The following is a 23,537-nucleotide window of genomic DNA, read 5'->3' as shown; positions in this document are numbered from 1 at the left end:
AGGTTTTAAATAAAAGCAAGTTTCAAATTGATATAAATACTGATGTCTTGAGATAGTTCACTGGAATATTATTGGACAGGACTTGTAAAGGTACAGAAAGATATTTAGGGCAGGTAACCAAAATTCAAGTTTTAAAAGTGATTTTAAGTATATAGAGTGTTTGAGGAATGGAATGCCAGAGCCTATGGACAGAATATCAAATATTGGTATTTGATGTAGGTCAGAACTGAAGAGATACAAAAATTAATTTGATGAGTTGAGATGGGTTTTGATGAACTGGAAGCTAATGTGGTTCAGCAAGCAGAGAGATGATGCACAAGTAAGGTCTAGAGGCAAAGCACTGGCAACAAACTGGTGACCAAGTTCAATGGAGGTTGGAAGCCAGGAGAGAATTAGTATAGCCAACAGAGATATAGATGATTGTTCCGGCAGCAGATAGACTGAAGCAGGGAAAAAGACAGGCAATATTACAGAAGTACAATACAAAGAAAATGAAAGGAGACAACAGCACAAAAATGATGACAGAAACACAAGACAGTTGGAAATTAAAGATACTAACCAAAGACAGAAGAAAAGAGACAGACATTCCTTACAGGCAGATATCCATCATTTTTTTCTTTTTCTGTTTTTCTTTTGCATCCCTTTCCCGTTTAGCAAGTCGGCGTTTTAACTCTTCAGGCAATTGTTCGTAACAGTGTTTACAGACTGGTTTCAGATCAATTTCAACAAATTTGTCTCTTCAGCATACAGAGAATGGATAGGAAAGGACAGAAGAGAGAGATTGTAATGTGTGAACAATGAAAATATAGAATCACGTAGGAAAAAAACTCGAATTGATTCAGAAATGAATCTCAGAAAGAGGCTGATATTAAACATTTAAAAACATTTTGAAAACATTTCTAGAGTAACCAGTATAAAAGTACTTACTTGAGTGTCAGCTTGGTGTTGCAGGTTGAACAGGCAAAACAGTTAACACACCAAGCTTTATTCAAAGCAGATACAACTGTACAGGAAGGAAGAAAAAAAAGAGTAAATTATACAGTTAACTTACTAGAATTTATAATTTGGCTGATTAGAAATAGAATATATTTTGGGTTAAACAATGTTTTATCATTTAATATGGAAAGAAGTAATTCGGAGAATAGTACAACATCCCAACTTTCAGGGATAGATGATTGGGTTTCTGGAGAAAAAAGCAGGGATCAGTGCTGGGTCTCTTGTTGTCTGTCATCTATATCAACAATCTGTATGATAATGTGGTAAACTGAATCAGCAAATTTGTGGATGACACCAAAATTGGGGGTGTAGTGGACAGTGAGGAAGACTATCAAAACCTGCAGTGGGATATGGAGCAGCTAGAAAAATAGATTTTGAAAAAACAGCAGATAGAATTTAATGCAAACATGAGTGAGGTGTTGCACTTTAGGAGGACAAATCAGGGTAGGGTCTACACACTGGGCAACAGGGAACTGAGGAATGCGGTAGGACAGAGGGATTTGGGAATATAGATCCATAATTCCTTGGAGGTAGCACCATAGGTAGATAGTGTTGTAAAGAAAGCTTTTTGGCACATTGGCCTTCACAAATCAAAGTACTGAGTACAGGAGATGGATGGTTATGCTGAAATTGTATATGACATTGGTGAGACCTTATTTGAGAACTGTGTAAAGTTTTGGTCACCTACCTACTGGAAATATACAAATAAGACTGAAAGAATGCACAGGAAATTTACAAGCATGTTGCCAGGACTTGAGGACCTGAGTTAAAGGGAAAGATTGAATAGTTTTGGACTTTATTCCAGAGCATAGTAGAATGAGGGGAGATTTGACAGAAGTACACAAAATTATGAAGGGCATAGATGGGGTAAATGCAAGCAGGCTTTTTCCACTGAGGTTGGGCGAGACTACAAATAGAGGTCATGGGTTAAGGGTGAAATGTAAAATGTTTAAAGGGAACATGAGGGGAATTTCTCCACTCAGAGGGTGGTGGGATTGTAAAACGAGCTGCCAACAGAAGTGGTGGATGTGGGTTTGATTTCAACAGTTAAGAGAAATTCGGATAGGTACATGGATGGTAGGCCTATGGCCCAGGTGGAGGTCGATGGAAGTTAGTAGATTAATAATTCGGCATGGACTAGATGACCAAAGGGCCCATTTCTGTGTTGTAGTGTTCCATGACTAATTTATGTTGTACACAGTATTTGAATATCTTGATTTAATTTTAAAACTCAGGAAAGCACTTTTTTGTAGGTACCATTTTACTGAAGCTATATCAGAATAGCAAACAGAAAAGCAATTCTATGCTTTTCTTACATAAATACAATCATAAATATTTGAATAACTAAAAAGCATTGTGAAACTTACCATCACCTTCAATCACACGATTACAGTGGTAGCATACATCACCAAAAAGCTGAAAAAATAATTGCAAGATGTTCAAAGTACATTTACATCAAAAGATAACAAAATTTAAGACAAGAACAATGCTCTCGGCTATCTTTTCAAATTAATTATTTCAAAGAAATGAATGGGGCTCAAGATGCAACGTTCTTGACTCCACATCATCAATGCAAGTTCAAACCCATTTCTCAGATGTCACTTTGTTGCACTGTTGGTGTTATTCTTTATGTATGTTAAACTGAGGCAAAAAATTCAAATGGTATCCTTTGTAGTGGACTCTCAGTATCTTGAATATTAGACTACTGTACACTGTTTGCAGGATGCAGTGGCTAGAATAAGCTGACCTCCCTCATCACAACCACTCATTCAGCAGATGTCAGGAGAGGCAAAGCAGGCTGAGGGGCAAGTAGGTCTCCATTGATGCGTTCCAAATCCTGCCCTTCTAGTGCCCTGACAGTCTGAGACAGTTAAACTTACTTGAATGATTTAAAATTTGAATCAAAAGCACTTAAAAGCAAAAACATTAAATAATTAAAATAAAATAATAACTGTAAGAGGCATTGACCATTTAATAGTAGCTAATCTCATGCTTACTTAAAAAGGAATAGTAATCCTGATCCTAGAAAGGTTCAAAATGCAAACCTTCCTTTCCTTATAAATGCTGACTGGCTAAAATCAAAACTATAGTGGATACTGAAACATTAAAAAAACTGGCCATCAGTAAGTGTTTTTGATTCTGTGTTTATAAGCATTTAATGTTTAAATGTAAAACTCATACCAAAATTGTCATGTTTGGGTAAAACAAAAATTAAATTGCTATTAAATTAAATTAAATTAAATGACAGAATAATGCTGTTTTACCTGATTATAGTGTGTCTCACAATAAGCCAATCCCTTCCTTTCATAGTGACGGTGACCCAAAAATGGTTTCTCACACTTGGCGCATACAAAATGCTGTAAATAGATTGTAACATGTTCAATTTGTTAAGTGATCCTTCCTTCCACAAATAAACCAGCAAAGCAAACTTCACAGCAGTTAATCAGTGCAAGATATAACCAAAGCTATATGTTGTACATTGAATCATATCATTCTTTCTTACAATTTGCAGAAAACAGATCTGAGTTGTATGTGGGGACATGTATTTACTCTGATAATATATTTTACTTTGAACTTCATAACTTTTCATACTTTACAGACCTCCATTAAAAAAACACAATTCTTGTAAAAATAAACAATAAAAGAAAGGTAAAGGCAAAATTTCTTAATTGTTTTAGGATGGGGAAACAGTATTATAAGAGTATAGAATAGCCAAATTGATCGGCCTTTTCAGATTTTAACCTTAAATTCATGTTCCAAGTTACACTAACAAAAAAATAAAATTATTTTCAAAGTTTCACTTTTGTTTTTGCAATTTTATTTAATTTCTCGAGAATAATGAGAAAGCAGCACTCACTTCTGCAATCATGCACCACCACAAGTATATGCCTAACTGCCGATGTATTTTGAAACCTAATCATCCAAATACTTAAATCTGGGCTGAGTTAATATAACCAAAATTAGAAATAACTCAGTTCCTATCTGCAGTTTGAGATATGAACAGTAATGAAAACAAAAAGGCTTGGGCATCAATGGCATATTTCACAAAAACTGAGCTAATCACATAAATTTCATGTTTACATCATAAAAACTAACCTTTCCATCTGACTCAACTTGTAAGACTAAAGACTAAATTAGAGGTGGTTTAGGGATTGAAGATTTTAAAATTTTCTAAAGCATCCTTTGTGTATTGTTTAACATTGGTAGAAAGATGATGATTGCTTTTATAGCCCTGCAATTTTTATAACATTTGCGTACATCATGTTCTATCTTTAAAATTTGGAAGAAAATGGGACCAGCACAAAAAAAGGTTCTAGTGCTTTCCCAGAATATCTGATGAATAAACTCTTCTTGGGCTTCCAGCCAGGTACAGGTATCGATTTTAACCAATGTTTCAATGACAAACTCTGCCACCTTCATCAGGGATGATGCATGGGCACGTCAAGTTCGATGGTATATGGCCCCGTCATCCGTCCCTCCTGACAGGTTGAGGACAAACCATCAGGTTTCCATTGTCCCACCTTTCTTAGAGCAAGACCTTTGTCTTTGTTAAAATTCCTATTCTCGTCTTATTTCAATGGCTTCCTTCACCAGGCAGTCCCAGAAGTCACTAGCACAGCACAGTAGTTTTGTGCCGTCAAAGTCAATCCTACTGTCGATTTCTCCATGTAACCCAAACGGATACACTTCCTATGCTCCTTGATGCAGGTTTCTGCTGTGCACCCCATCTTGCAGATGTACGCTGCTCCACATTCACAGGGAATTCTGTAAACGCCTGCCATTCTGAGTCCTAGGTCATCTTTGACCCGCATAAACTGGGATTGGAGCTTCCTTCGGGTTTGTGGATGGTATTAATCTGGTGCTTCTTCAAGACCCTGGTAATCCTTCCAGAAACCATGGAAATATAGGGAAGTCAGGCTGGAATTTGACTGTAAACAAGATGGAACAGCAGAAACCTGACTAGTTAAGTACTAACCAATCAGTAGTGACAGACAATGGGGGTATATATACCACCGAACTAGACATGTCGGCTAAAATCAATACCTGTACCCGGCTGGAAGGTTGAGAAGAGTTTATTTATAGGACTAGCCCAATTCCACACTGTAATACACAAAATGGGGATATCCTGTGTCTCACTAGACACAGTTAGCCCATGGTAACACCACACTAAAGTGTCACGTTTCTGAAGGGAAGGTTGATGTTACAGAAGTATTGCATGTTGATCAATTAACCTTTCCTTCAACCTCTGCAGAGAACTGAAATCACAGAAGAATTAAGTTGAAAAAAGGACCATTGAAGTTTGTTGAACAAAGGATAACAAGAGGAGAGATGGGCATTGTTGGAAAGTTGATTGCAGAGATTTGCAATGGGAAGGGTCTCGGCCCAAAACGTTGACTGATCATTTCCATGGATGCTGCCTGACCTGCTGAGTTCCTCCAGCGTGTTGTGTGTGTTGCTTTGACCCCAGCATCTGCAGAGTATTTTGTGTTTGCAACGGGATTAATGGGAGGTGTTTTGCAGATGGATGCAAGCTACGCAGAAAAGGCTTGCAATTTCAAAACAAACAAAACAGAGATTTAGTTGGTTTCTCTGAGGCCTCCTGTCTGTAAAGTTGTATGGCTTTTGAAGGTACACTAAGTTCAATGACGTGTGTACACAGCCAGAAGCAAAAATTTTGTCTATGTCCTTTTGCTCTAATTTAAAGATAAAACCGTTCAGACAGAGTTTTGAAGCACTCCATACTAGACACGGTAGCGTAGCGCTCATTAGTGTGATGCTATTACGGTGTTGGAGTTCGGAGTTCAATTCTGGCGCTGTCTGTAAGGAATTTGTACGTTCTTCCCGTGACTGCGTGGGTTCCTCCACCTGTCCAAAGTAGTACTGGTAAATTGAACGGTGATCAGGCTAGGGTAAATAGGTGAGTTGATGAGCGTCATGGCTCATTGGGCCTGAAGGGTCTGTTTCACACTATATCTAAATAAATACATCAATATCTGCAAATATAGTAGTTCATGAAAAGTTAAGTTACTTGCTCCAAATAGGTTGTTAAGTATCTAAACATTTATAAACAAATTAGATATCAACTTGCAGTTAAGATAACACTGAGAAGTGTCTTTTAAATCAGGCTTGCTATGACTTCAACTACAAAAGGAAGGAAATACAGTCAGCTCTCTAAGTATAACTGAAAAAAGGAAGGCTTTTACAAAAGTACATTTTGGAACAATCATGGATCAGTTGAAAAAGGATCTAGTCAAGAATTAGCTGACTGCAATGTGGCATGTTGTGAAGTCAGGAGAGTCAATCGCATATAAACAAGAATAATAGGCTGTGTTCAGTCATAAAGAAATGTACAGAAAGTGATCCAAAACAGGCAAGCCCACAATGTGTCATCAATCATAATGAAAAAGGGTTTTATTGGGTCAGTGTTATTGATAGATGAGTAGCAAAATACTTAAGATTCAGAGTTCAAAAGCGTAGTACACAAAAATAGCATTTGATCAAACATACATTGAGATTAATGTGTAAATTCCAGTATGTGAGGAAATTCAGTCCTACAATAACTTTGTGTACTTAATTAGCAAAGGTGTACACTTTTTAAACTCATGGTCCCCATACTAGAGTTAGACAGTAAGACAAGACATAGGAGCAGAATTAGGCCACAGTTGATATATTTGTGATAAATAGGCAGGTGCAAAACAAATGGAGATCATCATTCTGAGACATTGGTTAAGTTGTCAGCAAGGAAGACTTTAACATTTAATTAAATCAGTAATGACATCTGTGTGCTTGCATGAACAAAACTGACAATGAAATCCATCAGATTATGAAAGCCCATCTCTGGAAAGGGAAACCATCATTGCTACCGAACCTGAGATGTATCCAAATCAAATGCATTCAGGATAAAAGGAAACATATTTATGTAATCAAGTATATATTGCCTACAGACCAAGAATAAATAAAAACTAACCAGTAAACAAGCACGCCTATTCTCCGATCTGGAGAAGGGTCTTGGCCCAAAATGTCAACTATCTATTCATTTCCATAGATGCTGCCTGACCTGCTGAGTTCCTCCAGCATCTTGTGTGTGTCGTCTATTAGATGCTGCCTTTTTCAGCCCTTTGCTTCTTCTACCAAACACCTTCCAGCTTTTCACACAATTCCCTTTTATTCCCCCTCCTCCACCCACTTCTCACCTGGATTCACCTATTACCTGCCAGTTTACGCTCCTCCCCCTCTCCTTTTATTCTGGCTTCTACCCTCTACCTTTTCAGTCTTGATGTAGGATCGCAGCTCAAAATGTCAACTATTCATATCCTTCCACAGATGCTTAGGTAACCTAGAATGAACTCAGCTAACTGGAGTGAAATCCCTGCAGTGAAATTTTGCACTCCTCATAATGTGATTAGTAAACTGGAGACATTTAGGTCCCCTGACTCTATTGGTAGTAATGTCATCTCCAATTCAAAAGATTTTAGGTGCAAGTTCTACTTCAGAGATGTGAACACACATATCTTGGACCACAATCTCATGTTATACTGAGTGAACTGCAATGTATGCTGACTTTTGGATGAGATGCTTAACTGATGCCACACCTGTTCTCCAAGGTAGGGATGCAAAAAGAATTCCCATGATGCCATTTCAAATAACAGGTGAGTTTCCATAGTGCCCGACCCACAGCTGTTTATGGGAACTTCTTTTGCATAAATTAGCCATCACATTTTATACAACAGAAGTACTTTAGTGATTGCTATTTCTCCAAAGTCTGAAACATGCTGATAGGTTTCTACATTCAGCAGCCAAACACAAAACATTTTTAAGTGTTAAATATGTTGACATTATCTGAGTACTTCTAATTAAGGGATATATCCTCTCATTCTATACCCAACTTCAGCATCATTCTGGGAAGTGGTATTTATGTTATAAGTTTACTCAGTGTTGCAATTGATCTCATTATTTTTTTTTCCACACACTGATGTGCATCACCCAACTTTTAATATGGTCATATTATTTAATCTGGGTTAATAGTGGATTTATTGGTCATAATGGGATCAAGGCCATGGTAGTTCATTCAATAGCACAGAACAACCTCTCTGGCTGGATTCAAAACTGGTTAATGAGCTTAAAATGACCGCATTTGGTAATAAAGAAACAATCTCCTCATTTTCACCAGTCAACAATAACCCAGAATATGGAAAGCAAAGTCTCATAATTAAAGCACATAAACAACCCTTACATTTGCAATGATCATTCTACACTGGGAAGGAAATAATCAAAACAATAAAGAGAATAGGATATTACTTAGTTACCTCCACATGCCACTGCTTGCCCATGGCATTGACTACGCGCCCTTCAATTGGCCGTCGGCAAGCACCACAAATGGGAACGCCCATTTTATCATGGCAAGGCAAGCAATACAGTTCTCCTTTCAGCTCTCGGGCTTCGGCAGTTAACTCTTTTCTAATTAAAATAAAGCATCATCAAAGGATATGAAAGAACCATTCATTTATATTGTCTCTCACTGAAATAATTTATTTTGAAAATAAAGATAATCTACATTGAGGTTCTATACAAAATTTCACAGAGAAATATACATGTTTTGTTGTTGGTAAAATATAAAATACAAAGAGGTTTGCGGTATTTGAGATCCAAAAGTTTGTTGTGTGGTTGAAACAGGGAAAGCTCTAAAATGCAAGAAGTCATTGATGGTCTGGTCAGTTGGCAGAAAAATGGCAAATGGAGCTTAAACTGACAGATATGCACAGTAATACACGATGAGGGAAAACAAAGCAAGGGAATGTACAATGAATGGCAGGATATGGAGCTGCAGTTCCTTGAAAGTAGCTGGACGAGTCAACAGTGCAATTGAAAAGGCAAGCAGGATTTTTTTTCCTTTATTAGCTGAGGCAGACAATAGAAGACAAGTACTCTATGCTGGAATTGCTTGAACAATACTTGGCCTACAGCGTACAGTTTTGGTCACTGGATTACAGGAAATATGCAGAGAATATTTAAGGAGGATGTTGCCAGGATTGATATATTGTTGTTCTGCGGAAAGACTGGATAAACTAGAGTTGTTTCCTTTTGAACAGCAGAGGTCATGTGTATAAAGTAATGAGGAGCTAGTTAAAGTAAAGACTTATTTTCCTTAGCAAAGTAGTGAAAAACCATTTTTAAAATAATTGGTGGAAGGATGAGAGGAAAAGTATTTTCATCCAGCATTAGACAAGGGCCATATACCTTTATGGTCTTATTAAAAACAAGGACAGAACATGATAGAATTTTCCTTAAAGAGAGTCCTGATATTTAAAAATGTTATACAGTTAAATCTTCAATAATTGTCTTTGAAAATTGAAGGTAGATGGCAGGAAATTACATTTTTTTAATTGAAAAGTTTCTGTGGTTATGGCATAACTGAAAGGAATTTGAGACCTGAAGTGTTTGTTAACACCCCTTCGAAACTGGCAGACTAAATTCCTTAACTGCTTACTAAGAAAATGTGTGACTCATCAGATTACCACTTCTGTAAATAACAGGATAGCGAGGAAAAGTTACCCAATTAAATCCACATAATATAAGTTATCCTTAAGACATACCAAATCAAAAAGAGAAAAAATGATTGAAATTACAAACTTTAAATGGCTATCAACTTCAGTTAAACCCTAATAAGAAAATATTTTCTTAAATTCATTCCTTAAAAATAATCAGCAGACCTAAACAGAGAAATCAACCCATTACAATGAGGCTGACTATTTTCCTCCAAAATGGAGACACTGCAGAATCAAGGAAGCAGATCACTCTGCTCTGTTGATGTTTCAGATTAAGTTTTCAACAATTCACCAAGTTGTGTACTGAACTGTTTTCAAAACCGATCTCACAACTTTCTTTCCAAAATAAAGAGAGGACTTGTTTGATTCCTTGGCTTTAAGAGAAAATATATTTTGAAATAATCACGGATCTTGCAGTATTTATTTTTAAGCTTGCTTTTGTCCATTTCAAATATATTTCACCATTCCCATATGCTAGTGCATATCATTGTTACGTGATCACTACATGTAAAAGTCAATTAAAAAGACATTTACAATACAAACTTCGTGCAATATAACCAAATAATTTAATCAATTCATCTCTCCTTCCCGCATTGACGTACAATTCTAAAGAACTCTGCATTCCTGGCGTATTATATGAATAAGCATTCCAATGAAGGAAACTGAATATTGATAAGGGTATACTTCCAACAGGGACAAAATTGGCTCAAGCAGCTGTTGATGTAAACCAGATTAGGCGCACAAATTCAGTAATTGTTCTCCATTGATTTAATAACACCATTTGAGCAAAGCATTCAGATAGTTATAGCAGATTATATTTAAAAAGTGCCTCTATTAGTTCCAGTCTTCCATGCACGATGAAAGCAATGTTTGATCATTTCAAGGCGAAAAATATAAAGATCATCGGAGTGAGTCTCACTTCATGGTAAAAGTGCCCGATTATACTCAGTGGTCATGAGTATTTAAAACCAAGTATTTTGACCAGACACTATGTACTCAGTGGTCACTTTATTAGGCACCTCCTGTACCTAATAATGTGGCCACCGAATACGTTTTGTTGTATTTTGTTGCTGTAACCCATCCACTTCAAGGTTCAATGTGTTGTGTATTTAGAGATGCTCTTCTGCACACCACTGTTGAAACAAGTGGTTATTTGAGTTACTGTCTCCTTACAGTCAGCTTGAACCGGTCTGGCCTTTCTCTTCTGACCGCTCTCATTAACAATGCATTTTCGCCCACAGAACTGCCACTCACTGGATGAATTTTTGTTCTTCTCACCAACCTCTGTAAGCTCTAGAGACTTGTGCGTGAAAATCCCAGGAGACCAGCAGCTTTTGAGATACTGAAACCACCCCAACAATCTGACACCAACAATCATTCCACAGTCCAAGTCACTTAGATCATATTTCTTCCCCATTCTGATATTTGGTCTGAACACAACCAAGCCTCTTAACCATGTCTAAATGCTTTTATGAGTTTCTGCCACATGATTGGCTGATTAGATATTTGCATTAAAGAGGTGTAAAGAGGCTACTGAGTGTACATTACTGTTGATCGATGATAAAAAGGAAGGATAGAGAAGCAAAGGCATCTAGAGGGAAAAAAGGAAACATGAAAAATATCAGTAGACTGAGGTGAAAACAAGGAATTACTGCTGAATGTGTAAATAAACTTTATTTTCACTGAATATAATAAATCCTCCTACCCCTTAGATATATTATTTACAAATTGAATGAATATCCCACCCTCAAGACAGTTACCCCTGAAACAGAGCTGTGCTAATGCACATCAACTGATTTAATATACGTTATTAACTGAAATATTGCTTACCCGCAGTTTGCACAGTTGAAATGATCGGGGTGATAAGGGTCATTCTTGAATATAAGTGGTTGTTCATCGATAATAGCATGACACTTCTGACAGATATATTTCCCCAGACCTCTAGCCTTTTCACGATTATGGCATGGACGGCAAAGATGTCTGCAAGCAGAAATGTGAATGAATAATTCCTTTTAACTAAACATTTTTATGTTCATTCTATATGGGAAAATGGATGAAAATGACAAGGCAAATTTAAAGCAGGATGAATTCAAAACTTAAAAATAACACACACACACACACACACAAATACACAATGCTGGAAGAACTCAGCAGGCCAGGCAGCATCTACATTTCAGGCTAAGTCCCTTCATCAGGATTTCCAGCATCTGCAGATTTTCTTTTGATTGTGACTTAAAAATAACCTTTACATAATGCAGAGTTTCCGAACTTCTTTTTCAAAATAACACCATCTTTAAAATTTAAAATTAACCAGTAAGGTTCCAGGAATGTGACACTGACTGGATAAAGGCTCTACTTGCGCTTAATTGATGAACTTTTTAAGGACATTCTCCCTCCTTACTGAAGCAGTAACTTCCTCCATTAATATTTCAATACCATTTTTTAAATACATCACCACTCTTCCTCTGTCCTTTTTAAAAAGATGCCATGCCCAGGAATGTTGAGCTGCCAGTCCTGACTATATTTTAAACAAGTCTCCATGATGGCAATATTATATTCCCTTATGTTAACTATTGCTCTTAGTTTACCAGATGTCTTGCAATCAAGCCTTGCATTTCTCTCAAGTATCTAGAGACTGGCATTATACACTCCATAATGACTGTATTACTAATATAGAGTCTCCAATCAAGTGTTTAAAAATATAGTCCCAATTTTCCTGTTCTCATAGATATTTCAAATAGACTGACCCAAAGTGAGATCACTACATCCAAGCTAGTTTCATAAAACAAATAATGTCAAGAAGAATTCTGGTAAATTAGGTATATAAGATGATATAGTTGTTCATCAGATAATAACAGATAATAAATAGAAGACATCCCACAAGAGGTGATCAGATTTCACAATGGGGGAACCCAATAAATGAACACTTTCTGTGAAGGCAATGTTACCCCTATACAACTTGGCTCTCATCTAAATTTGTAACCTAAAGTAAAAGCTCGCAGAAGTGCATTCGTAGCTCTCAAAGGATCCCCTTCACTTCTCACCGCTGCAGTGCTCAAGTGAAAAAGTTTTCAACTGCCAAAGTAGATTTGATAGAGTTTTCATAGAGGGCACTTCTTTCCTCATTAACACCTCCCTAACAACTTTTGTACAAAGTCTCTCAGTACAGGAATCAATTTACTGTGTGCATCATTGTTGCTTTTCCCTTGTACTATCTCAACGTACTGATGTGGCAAAATGATCTGTATGGACGGCATACAAAATAGATTTTTACTGTACCTCGCTACATGTGAAAATAATAACCCAATTACCAATTCTTCAGAAGCCTGCACAGGTTCCTCCAAAGCTCCTGCTCTTCCTGCGCTCCTTAGGCCCAGGAGGGCACTGAAAACTGACTCCCATCGATGCAGCATGTTCACTCTCCATCAAGTGAAAGGACACTGGGTGAATTGTGGTGTGATTCTAAGGATGAATTTCCCATTCAGAGCTGAGAAGAGAGGAAATTCAAACCCTGGTGTTCTTGAACCAGAATAGCATTATGAAAAAGGAGGCGCTGTTTTGGAACCCGTGCTAATAGATTCTCTGTGTTTGATTTTAAAAGAAAAGCTTTTTATACACAAAAAAGAAACAGCTTTAGGAAGGTAACTAATGTTGTTTTAGTACCAGAAATGCTGTAGAAAAATTTCAAAGCCAAAAAAAAATAACATGCTTGCACGTTCAAAGATTTAAATGCACGTTTTGTAATTTCCTGATTTTCATTATTGAAAAATCATTTAACTTAAAGAATCACATATAGAGGTGCAATGAGAGGGTTAAAAACAGACCTCCTTACTCAGAAAGGACTTGGTTGTCTGTTCGCAATACTAATAATAAGCAAGCCTGTTAGTTAGAAAGATAAATAAAACATAAGGTCTGGTTTCATCCAAGAGGCCTCGAAGTATATAAATGTAACCTATTAAAGGAATGTGATAACTTGGTTTCTTTTTCAAGGATGAACATTTCAGTCAGCAAAATCCTGACTGAAAAGATTTTTGAAAACAAGTGAGACTAGATCAGTGGGAATGTATAATCCTCCCTATACATCTATTAAGAAATAATTAATTTTAGAAATGTAGCTCACTGATATGCATAGATTAGAAAAGAAGTGCAAGCATTTAAAATTATTTAAGTGTGAACAGTGAGCAAGCACATCCGACCTCTGTCCTTGGACTGGAATCACGATCAGTGCCAAAAACATTTAAGAGACTCCAGGCCAGTTGTCATAAATCCGAGTCTTCAATGAGCAGAAGGGCATGAGATTTGCTCTTGTACTAATTATTCTGTGCTCTGTTTTGGATTTGTTGTTTTGTTAATCCTTTGCATCATTTAGAGGGGTGTGGGACTTGTTCTTTTATCAATTATTTTACACATTGTTTTAGACTTAGTGATTTATTACTCTTTATGTTTCTTTTCCTGTTGCTTATTATACTCTAATAAATACCCCGCAGCAAATTTGGAGTGTTTTTTTTTCCCTTATTGATCCAAATCCCCAAAACCTGCTTACCCTTGCAAGAGGTAAAGGGAAGTAAATTCTGATACAGTACTCCATGTTAATAAGATGGAAATCAGGTACACCAAGTTCCAAGCCCAAGATGTTGATCCATGCACCCATGCGAAGCGACCTTGTGACTGAAGCAAATTCTCAAATGGCAAACTCAGAATTTACAAATTTCAATCATGTTTATAACCACAAAATAACTAGGTACAAAAGAAGTTTACTTATTCACAGCTATCTCACACACAACCATTTCTTCTTGTTTTTAAAAATTATCATAATCTAGCCAATAGGAATCATTTTAATCAAAGTTTAGAATTTGAATGATTTATCTCACTGGTGATATTTTTAGAACCCATTTATTTTCCCACAATTCACAAAATCAGATGAAACACTGGGGAGCAACCACCTGGTGCGTCGGGTAACTGAATGTTTGTTTTAGTTATATTCTCCATGCTGTGTTCCCCTCCCAAACATTTATCTTAATTGAAATAGGTATTAGTGTATTTTCATCAACAGAAGCATTGTTTATTATTCCCCCAATTTTTGTTTGATAGTTTGGGAAGAAGGGTTATAAAGTACAATGGTCTCAAACTGCTAAGTGCTCTAGAGGATGTAGTCCATAGCTAGGAAAAGGAAGCATCTATTTCTGTAGAAGGAAAACATAATGCACTGCATGGAATGCTGTTTCCAAAGGAAGCATTTCCTGAAAACAAACTCTGTTATAAAGCAACTTTTAAGAAGTGGAACGAGACTTCTCCTTCTTTAGTATAGCCAGAATACATTTGCGCAACAGATCAGAGCTGATATACAGCCTGGTCACACTGTACTAAAGGACAAGCCACTTTCTCTACAGAACAGGAACTATACACTTCTGAAATGGTTGTTTTTCAGACAGCTACATTGTAAGTTCTTACATTCCATAGCTGGGAAAATTGACTAGGTTTGTTTTAGATTGATCAAGTTACAAGTGACCAATTTTTTCCCCTAATGGTCATCAATTTGTTTAACATGAAATTATAGATTTTCAACAGCTCTTCATATGAAAATGGACTAGTCTACAATTGAAATTTGGTCCTTTTTTAACTTTACTTATTTCTTGCAACATTAGATAATAGATGCAAGACATTATGGAAAACTGCTTTAAACATGAAAATATTTATGCAGTTGCTGGTCTAAATATGACCTTGTTATTTTTTTTTGTCTACAAGCATGAGAAACATTTATTGTTTGTGATTCTTCGTATCTGAAGAATACAGCTACAAAAACAGCAGATTTGTACCTTGTTATTTTTTTTGGTCTACCGAGCATGAGAAACAATCGTTGTTTGTGATTCTCCAAACTTGCCAAGTATACAGCTACAAAAACAGCAGATTTGGACATGGAGTCCAGTTTTAACTTGACCACAACATCCATAGAAAGGCTGAACTACATTGCTATCTACAGCACTGTGTTTATAGCTGGGCTATTTCAGAGTAGTATCTCAGTGAGAGTCTTCTGCCATCACATGAAAACCATGACCAAAAACAACATCTATTTGCTAAATCTTGCTGTAGCAGATCTCTGCCTCATATTTTGACCATTGCGTATTTGCTATCACATGCTTCAAAGCCACTGGCCATTCGGGCAGACTGCCTGCTGAATTACTAGTTTTCTGTTCTGTCTTGACTTGTACACAGCAGTGTCTACTTTCTTACCTGCATCATTATTGATTGTTACCTGGCAACAGTACACCCAGTTAGTTCTATTAGTTTTGGAAAAATATTCTATACAAAAATAATCAGTGCAAATGTATGGGTAACTGCTATACTAGGAACTATTCAGCTTGCTGTGACCATTCAGACTGTTGAGGCACAAGAGAACACGACTGTGTGCTTACAGTGGTACAAGGAAAATCCATAATGAGATGCTTCTGGTGCTAGAGTTGTTGAATTTTATTTTGCATCTTTAATTACTACCTGCTGCCAATGATGCTTAAACAGACACCTCCAGTCATACAGGTGACTTAAATTCAAGCACAAAGCTTCCAGGATGAGTTTCATGGTCTTAATTGTTTTGTTTTGAGTTGCCACTTACCTTATCATATAGTGTTTTATTATATATCATTATGGCAAATCAGCATTTTCAGTCTACACCCAGCTCAGAATCTTACCATTATCAACCGTGCTTTCTTCTGTCTGACTAGCATCAACTGGTTTACTGCTATTTGGAGATAATTTTAAACAGTCCCTTTGCAGAGGGACTACAATAAAATATAATGGCTAAGTGATTCGCCTAACTGTTAACACTAGTAGAAGAAATGACACAGAAAGTAGTTTTTGACCGTGAATAAGGACAAATTTAAGTATTCATTGTTTGGGACTTCAAGTGTTGATCCGTACTATCACATCCTGTCAAAAATAAAACAGCTGAATAATGCATCTTTGGAAGTACAAAATTACTGTACTGTATGTCATTAGTAAATATCTGCGTATCTCAAAGTAGTTTTTGATCTCAGCACCAAATAGCCAGACAAATGAACACATTCTTCAACTTTCCTTCTTTGGTGAAGAAACAGCCTCTAATATTTTTGTGTATTTCAATGAAAGTGTGATCAATATTTTCACCCTGTGTCTTATATTTAGTAATATGCAAGATAATTTCTAACATAAGTTGCAATCCTACTGATGATAATAACCAGAAACAACATTGGCTGAATATATTTTTTACTAAATAGTTAGAGCCTTCAGCATTTTGGGCATCGAGGGAGAGAGGCAGAGGAGAGCCATCCGCAGTACCACCGATGCGGCAGAGAGGGCCTCAAGATGGCTGTGGCTCAAAAGAGGGGAGCCATGGAGTCATAAGTAGCTAGCCATCTAGACACAAGCTGGGGTCTGGTCAGCCCTGGCTGGGTCACTTGGAGGAGGGTGTATGATGTCGAAAGACCCGAAACACCCGATGATTCCAGGAACATCACTGAAGATGTGTCCAGAAGCACCAATAGATGTATGTACACAGAGAATGCTTAAAATGCCTGGTTTTCAAATTCACTTTGTATCATCAAATATTTAATTACAATTTAATAATAACTTGGCAGTACATTTCAAAGTGCATTTTAAATTAATTCCAGAAAGTTCTAGTAGTCTTGAAATTAGATTCAAGCTGAGGAAGTCGGATAACAAAGCTATAAATGTTTGAAGAGAAAAAGAGTATACTTAAAAACTGGAAAAGAATCTCATTTCATTGAAGCAGAAATATAAACTATAGAAAAAAACAGATTAACATTGACAAGCAACACGTACAAAATGCTGGAGGATTTAGTTTTACACAAATCAATTTTAAACCAAAATATTGAAAGTATAGTACAATTGATATTACAGAATTGGAGTCACAAAATTCTGGAGAATGTATTTAATACTATGTTATGCATTTAAATTACAATACCATAATTAGGTTAAGTGGAGGTTATGGTGTGTCCAGGAAGAGTAGCACTTCTGGTGAAGGGGATTATCGTGTCCATCCCAGGAAGCTCACTCACCTTTGTTTCCCACCAGGCACTCAGCTCTCACCTGTGGTTCCAAATAGCTGTTTGTATGCAACAGCGGCCACACCCCTCTGTATACTGCTTTGAAAGGTAGGCTAAACCAGGTGAGGGTAGCTGGTGGCCTCATACCCCAGTGAGATAGGGACGTGCCTGTCCTGGTATGTGAAGCCAGCTCCAGCAGACTGGGGAGATGAGATCTACAGTGAGGTGCAATGGCCAGGAAGGCAGTTCTGCAATCCCCACGAAGAGCGAAGGGCAAGCCAAGAGGCGAAGGACATCATGGTCCTCAACTACAACCAAGGAAGATCCTGACTTGTGAAGCTTGCTTGTACCACTGGATCTGGACTTCTGAGGCAGAGAGAGTGGAACTGCCCCAATGGAATGACTTTTCCATTTTAAAAGCTCCCCCACATAGGTCTCCTGTCATTGTCCGATATGATGGACAAACACCAATTCAGTTAAGTACAGCAGCAAATACACAGTTCCTGATGGCTATCCAATAGCTTCTTTTCAATACACCAGACAGCTTGGTGAGTACTTTCAGCAAAAGGTAGCAACAGCTTAAATAAACTTTCAACAACTCATTGCACAAGCTCTCTCAAAGATTGGCACTTAAGTGGCGGGCCAGTGATTTCCTAATTAGAAAAGGACAAATCTAATTTGACTAATTGCAAAAGAGAAAAGTATTAGAAAATGGTATTGACAGTGTTATCAAGTGGCAGCTAGCTTGCTCACCAATACCCATTGGAAGTTGTACCAGAGCCTCCATGCTCCAGATCTTACTGCCTCCTTGCAACTAAATTCCATGATGTGAGAATGAGTGCCCTGAGTGAGGCATCAAGGGGAACTGGTAATAGTTAGTAGGCATCAGTTCAACAGCTGGAGCTATACATGGTGCAAAGAAACATGGGTAAGATTGTGAGAAAGTAATCAACTGATTCCCAGCACAAAGCTGCAAATTTCCTCAGGATACTGCACTAGGCCCATCTTAAGGTGAGAATAGTGATATTTGTTGGTAAGCACAACATTAAATTCCATGTGCATCTCCTTAGAAAATGACTTGATGTCTTGGGTTGCTCTCAGAGAAGGCAGGTATAGTTGAGGGATTCAAATGACTTTGTTCTTTATTGCAAATTTCTATGGACCTTTTACAAACAGGTGCGAGGGAACATAATGGAACCTTCTGTAAGCATACACTTTTGAGCACAGAGTATTGTTTCTGTATTACTAATAAAAGAAGGGTAATCAAGCATACCAACCTGCCTGCATTCTTTACAAATCCAATATCTGCAAGAATTTGTTGGCAGAGGTCACAGCGAAAACATTCCGGATGCCAACTATTGTTCATGGCTTTAATCACTCGGCCAATGATGAACTCACCTGGAACAAAAGACAGCACCAATATAGATATTTCTCAAAAAAGTACTCAGACAATATTTTCTTACCACCCTTCTCCCCTACTAATTTGAAATATGGTTCATCTATAAACTTTGTTATTGATGAATGAACTTTGATGGACAGAAAAATTCAACATAATTATTTTTAGAAATTGAGGCCTTTGAAATTTAAGCAACACACATCAAAGTTGCTGGTGAACGCAGCAGGCCAGGCAGCATCTCTAGGAAGAGGTACAGTCTACGATTCAGGCCAAGACCCCTCGTCAGGACTAGTCGACTGTACCTCTTCCTATAGATGCTGCCTGGCCTGCCGCGTTCACCAGCAACCTTGATGTGTGTTGCTTGAATTTCCAGCATCTGCAGAATTCCGCCTGTTTGCCTTTGAAATTTAGATCATTTTCTGCATGGTCAATTTTAAAATGCAAATTCTTTAAAAATCAGCAATTATAAATGTACAGATTAAACTTTATTACAATCACTGAGTTGTTTCAAAGGGCAAGAAGATTATAGATTTGGCAGTTTATTGTTATAGAGATACTGCATGGAAACACATCTTTTGGCCCAACTTCTTCATTCTAACCAAGGCGCCTTTCTGAGCTAGTTCTATTTGCCTGCAATTGCTCCTAAATTCCTCTAAACCCTTTCCTACCTACAAAGCTGTGCAAATGTCTTCTACATGTGTAATTATACCCATCACTACCACTTCCTCTGGCAGAGCATTCCATACACCCACCACTCTGTGTGAATAATCTGCTCTTCAGGTCCTTTATGGTAAATGAGTGATTTGGTGTATTATTGTCACCTCTATACAGTGAAAAGCCTGCTTTACCTACTGCTTATACAGATCAATTCATTACCAAAGTGCATTGAGGTGGTACGAGATAAATCAGTATCAGAAGGCAGAATAAAGCATTTCATATACATAGAAAGTGCAGTGCAGGTGAATAATAAGGTGCAAGGTCAAAGTGTGATAGACCGAGGTCAAGAGCCCTCCTGTCCTATTAATACAGCAGGAAAGAAGCAGTCATTGACACAAGAGATTCTGAGGATGTTTTAAATCTTGAGCAACACACAGAGTGATGGAAAAACTCAGGTCAGTCAGCATGTATGGAAGGAAATGAACAGTCGATATTTTGGGCCAAGACCTTTCATCAGGACTGGAAAGAACGAGGCCAGAAGCCTGAATAAAAAGGTGGAAGCAAGTGATAGGTGAGATCAGGTGAGGAGGAAGGTGGCTGAGTGTGGGAGGAGGAATGATGTGAGAAGCTGGGAGGTGATAGGTGGAAGAGAATTCCTATCAGATTCCTTCTTCAGTCCTTTATCTCTTCTGTGATGTGCTGAGCCGTGTACACAACTCATTGCAGTTTCTTGTGGTCACGGGGTCAAAGGGGACATGCTGTACCAAATTTCTTTAGCCTCCTAAGGAAGAAGACGGGTTGTTAAGCTTTCTATACCATGGCATCAATGTGTTTTGACGAGAACAGGCTGTTGGTGATGTTCACTCTCAGAAACTTGAAGCTCTCAACCCTCTTGACCTTAGCACCACTGTTTCGTAAAAAGTATGTGCAGCACCCCTCTTCCTTAAGTCAAGGACCACTTCTTTTGCTGATATTGAGGGAAAGGATGTTGTAATGATATCATGTCACTAAGTTCTCTAACTCCTTCCTCTACCCTGACTTTTCCACCTTATTTTAAACCTATGCTCTCTAATTTTAAGACTCCCCCTACCCTGGGGGAAAAACTGTGACCATCCACTTATCTCTAACCCATATGACTTTCTATACCTCTACAAGGTCACCTCTCAACTTCCTTTGCTCCGAGGAAAACAGTCCCCCTCCCCCTTCTTCAATTCCCCTCTCTGGTCCCCCTTCTCATCTTTTTTCTCCTGCTCAACTGCCTATCACCTCCCTCTGGTGCCTCTCTTCCTTTCCTTCTTCCCATGGTCCACCATCCTGTCCTATCAGATTCCTTCTTTTCCAGCCCTTTACCTTTTCCACCCATCATCTCCCAACTTACTTCATCCCTCCTCCCACACGCACCTGGCTTGTACTCCTTCCCTTCCCCCTCTTCTTGGACACCTCGCTCCAGTTTTCTGCTCTGGATTTTTTTCTCTAATTGCCAATGATTCATCAACCTTCTCAAGTTCAGCATTCCTCTCTCCTCTTCAAACTTAACTCCCTCTGAATGCACAGCCCTCCACTCTCTCCATACCAATCCCAACCTCACCATCACAACCGCAGACAAAGGGGGTGGTGTTTAATCTGAGGGACAGACCTCTACCTTGCTGAGGCTAGGCAGCAACTCTCAGACACCTCCTTTTACTTACACCTTGAAAAGGACCCTACTCAGGACCATCAGGACATTGTCTCTGACACCATCACAAACCTCATCAACTCTGGAGATCTCCCATCCACTGCCAGCAAACTCACAGTTCCCTTAATCTGCACTGCTTGTTTCCACCTCCCGCCCAAGATCTATAAACCTGATTGTGTGGGCAGCCCATTGTTTCTGTCTTCTCCTGCCCCATTGATCTCATGTTTGCATACCTCGACTCCATTTTATTCCCCTTGGTTCAGTTCCTTACCATCTACATTCATGACACTTGCTCTCAATCTTCTCAGTAACTTTCAATTCTCTGGCCCTGATCACTTTCACCATAGATGTCCAATCCTTATACACTTCTATACTGACCAAGGAGCCTTAAAGCTCATTGTTTCTTTCTCAACAACAGACCTGACCAGTTCCCCTCCACCACCAGCCCCCTCCATCTGGTGGAACTGGCCCTTACACTCACCAATTTCTCTTTTGGATCATCCCACTTTCTCCAAACTCAAGTTGTAACCACGGCCACCTGCGTAGGTCCCAGGTATGCCTGCTTCTTTTTTTATTAGCTATGCTCAACAGTCCATGTTTCGAGCCTTCCCAGATAATGTTCTCTAACTTGTTCTGTGCTACATTGATCTCTTCAATGGGGCTGCTTGTTGCACCTATTCTGAGCTAGTCAAGTTCATCAACTTTGCCTCCAACTTCCACCCTGTCCTTAAATTCACAGTCCGTTCTGACATCTCCCTCCCCTTTCTCGAACTCTCTGTCTCCATCTCTGGAGACAATTGTCTACCAATAGCTTTTATAAACCTACAGACTCCACAGCTATCTTGACTCTTCCCACCATGTCTCCTGTAAAACTGCCGTTCCCTTTTCTCAGTTTCTTTATCTTTGCTGCATCTGTTCCCAGTATAAGCCTTTCCTTTCCAGGATATTCGAGAGGTCCTCCTTCTTCAAAGAGTGGGGTTCCCTTCCCCCACCCATCGATGCTGCCCTCACCTGCTGTAAGTCCAAAGCAACACATACAAAATGCTGAGGCACTCAGTAGGTCAGGCAGCATCTATGGAAATGAATAAACAGTCGATGTTTCAGGCTGAGACCCTTCTTCAGGACAGTTTATTCATTTCCATAGATGCTGCCTGACCTGCTGAGTTTCTCCAGCATTTTGGGTGTGTTGTTATAGCATACAGTTGAGTGGCTTGGGCGCTTCCCAGTTTTAAAGCATAGTAAGTGCAGATTTCTGGTCAGGATGGAAGAAAGGGAATATGGGCAACAACTGAGGAAAAGGGGGAGAAGACAAACAAGGCAGTCTGAGAGTTGAGAAAAGGAGTGACAGAGAAAGTGACAAAAATAAGTCAATTACTTAAAGGTGTGAAGAGGGAAGTGCTCACATTAAGAGAGGGCAACCAATGCGGGCAGGAGGAAGAAAAATTTGATTGCTTTATTCAGAGAGCTTTGATTGCTTAATATTCAGAGATATATGGGTGCTTTGTGTGTGCGAGTGGGTGGCAGCAATACCGTAGGGAATAATTTCATGCTTAGTTGTTGGGTAGGGGATTGAGTTGATGCTTATTTTGAATATCAACCGAGATTGTAACTGCTATCATAGCCTGGGAAGTTCTAAAGCTCCAAAAGATTCTTACATTTATTCTAATCTTAACTTCTTATTCGTTTTCAAATTCCTCAGTGACCTTCACTAATCTCAAGCTTTAAATTTTCCTCTCAACTCAGTGTGAATAAATGACATTTCACCCATAATAAACTACAGATGTTTTGACTTCTTTCTCCAATCATGGCATACAAAGAACAACTATAGTTGCAAAAAATGTATTTTTTATGATTTACTCAAGGATACAGACAAGGCTGTTACATACTTGTAGGTGTATACACACTTAAAATGGGCAATTCCATGTGATACCAGTGGAGCTATTCACCAAACATGGTACAATTTATGATTATAAATGTAACCATTCTCTATAAATAATTGATTCTTGCACAAACCATTCATTGAAAATTGACACACAATAAGGTGTGAGTGGATTTCAATGACAGGCTTTAAAATCTTTTGAATGTCAGCAAAAAGAGCTTTTCAGTGAACTAACTTATTAATGTCAACTTGTCTGCCGATTCAGTGTAAGCAACAATTACAGAACAAGCTTCAACACATCTTTTAGTTGAGGAACACTGAAACAGTAGAATGGTGTTTGAATCACTGG

At 38.3% G+C, this 23,537-nt stretch overlaps 1 protein-coding gene across 7 annotated transcripts in view; it reads right to left on the bottom strand.

The window, feature by feature from the left end:
• Window positions 1-23,537, bottom strand: part of LOC134349553 (LIM and senescent cell antigen-like-containing domain protein 1) — a 116,266-nt gene that overhangs the window by 3,310 nt on the left and 89,419 nt on the right. For 4 of the 7 annotated variants that reach the window (XM_063054054.1, XM_063054055.1, XM_063054052.1 and 1 more), the window contains exons 4-10: window positions 18,859-18,979; window positions 11,373-11,522; window positions 8,304-8,454; window positions 3,261-3,353; window positions 2,364-2,412; window positions 928-1,003; window positions 560-737 (exon numbers count right to left, since the gene is read on the bottom strand). In XM_063054054.1, the coding sequence (XP_062910124.1) occupies window positions 590-737; window positions 928-1,003; window positions 2,364-2,412; window positions 3,261-3,353; window positions 8,304-8,454; window positions 11,373-11,522; window positions 18,859-18,979 (788 nt within the window). In that variant the 3' untranslated portion in view covers window positions 560-589. The remainder of the gene's footprint in view (window positions 1-559; window positions 738-927; window positions 1,004-2,363; window positions 2,413-3,260; window positions 3,354-8,303; window positions 8,455-11,372; window positions 11,523-18,858; window positions 18,980-23,537) is intronic. The other 3 variants (XM_063054053.1, XM_063054050.1, XM_063054056.1) reach the window with 2 other exon arrangements.

The sequence above is a fragment of the Mobula hypostoma genome, chromosome 7 (assembly GCF_963921235.1).
Source record: "Mobula hypostoma chromosome 7, sMobHyp1.1, whole genome shotgun sequence".
In the NCBI taxonomy this organism is placed as follows: domain Eukaryota; kingdom Metazoa; phylum Chordata; class Chondrichthyes; order Myliobatiformes; family Myliobatidae; genus Mobula; species Mobula hypostoma.
The sequence above is the reverse complement of the archived record's forward strand: the minus strand, read 5'-3'. Positions and strand labels throughout refer to the sequence as shown.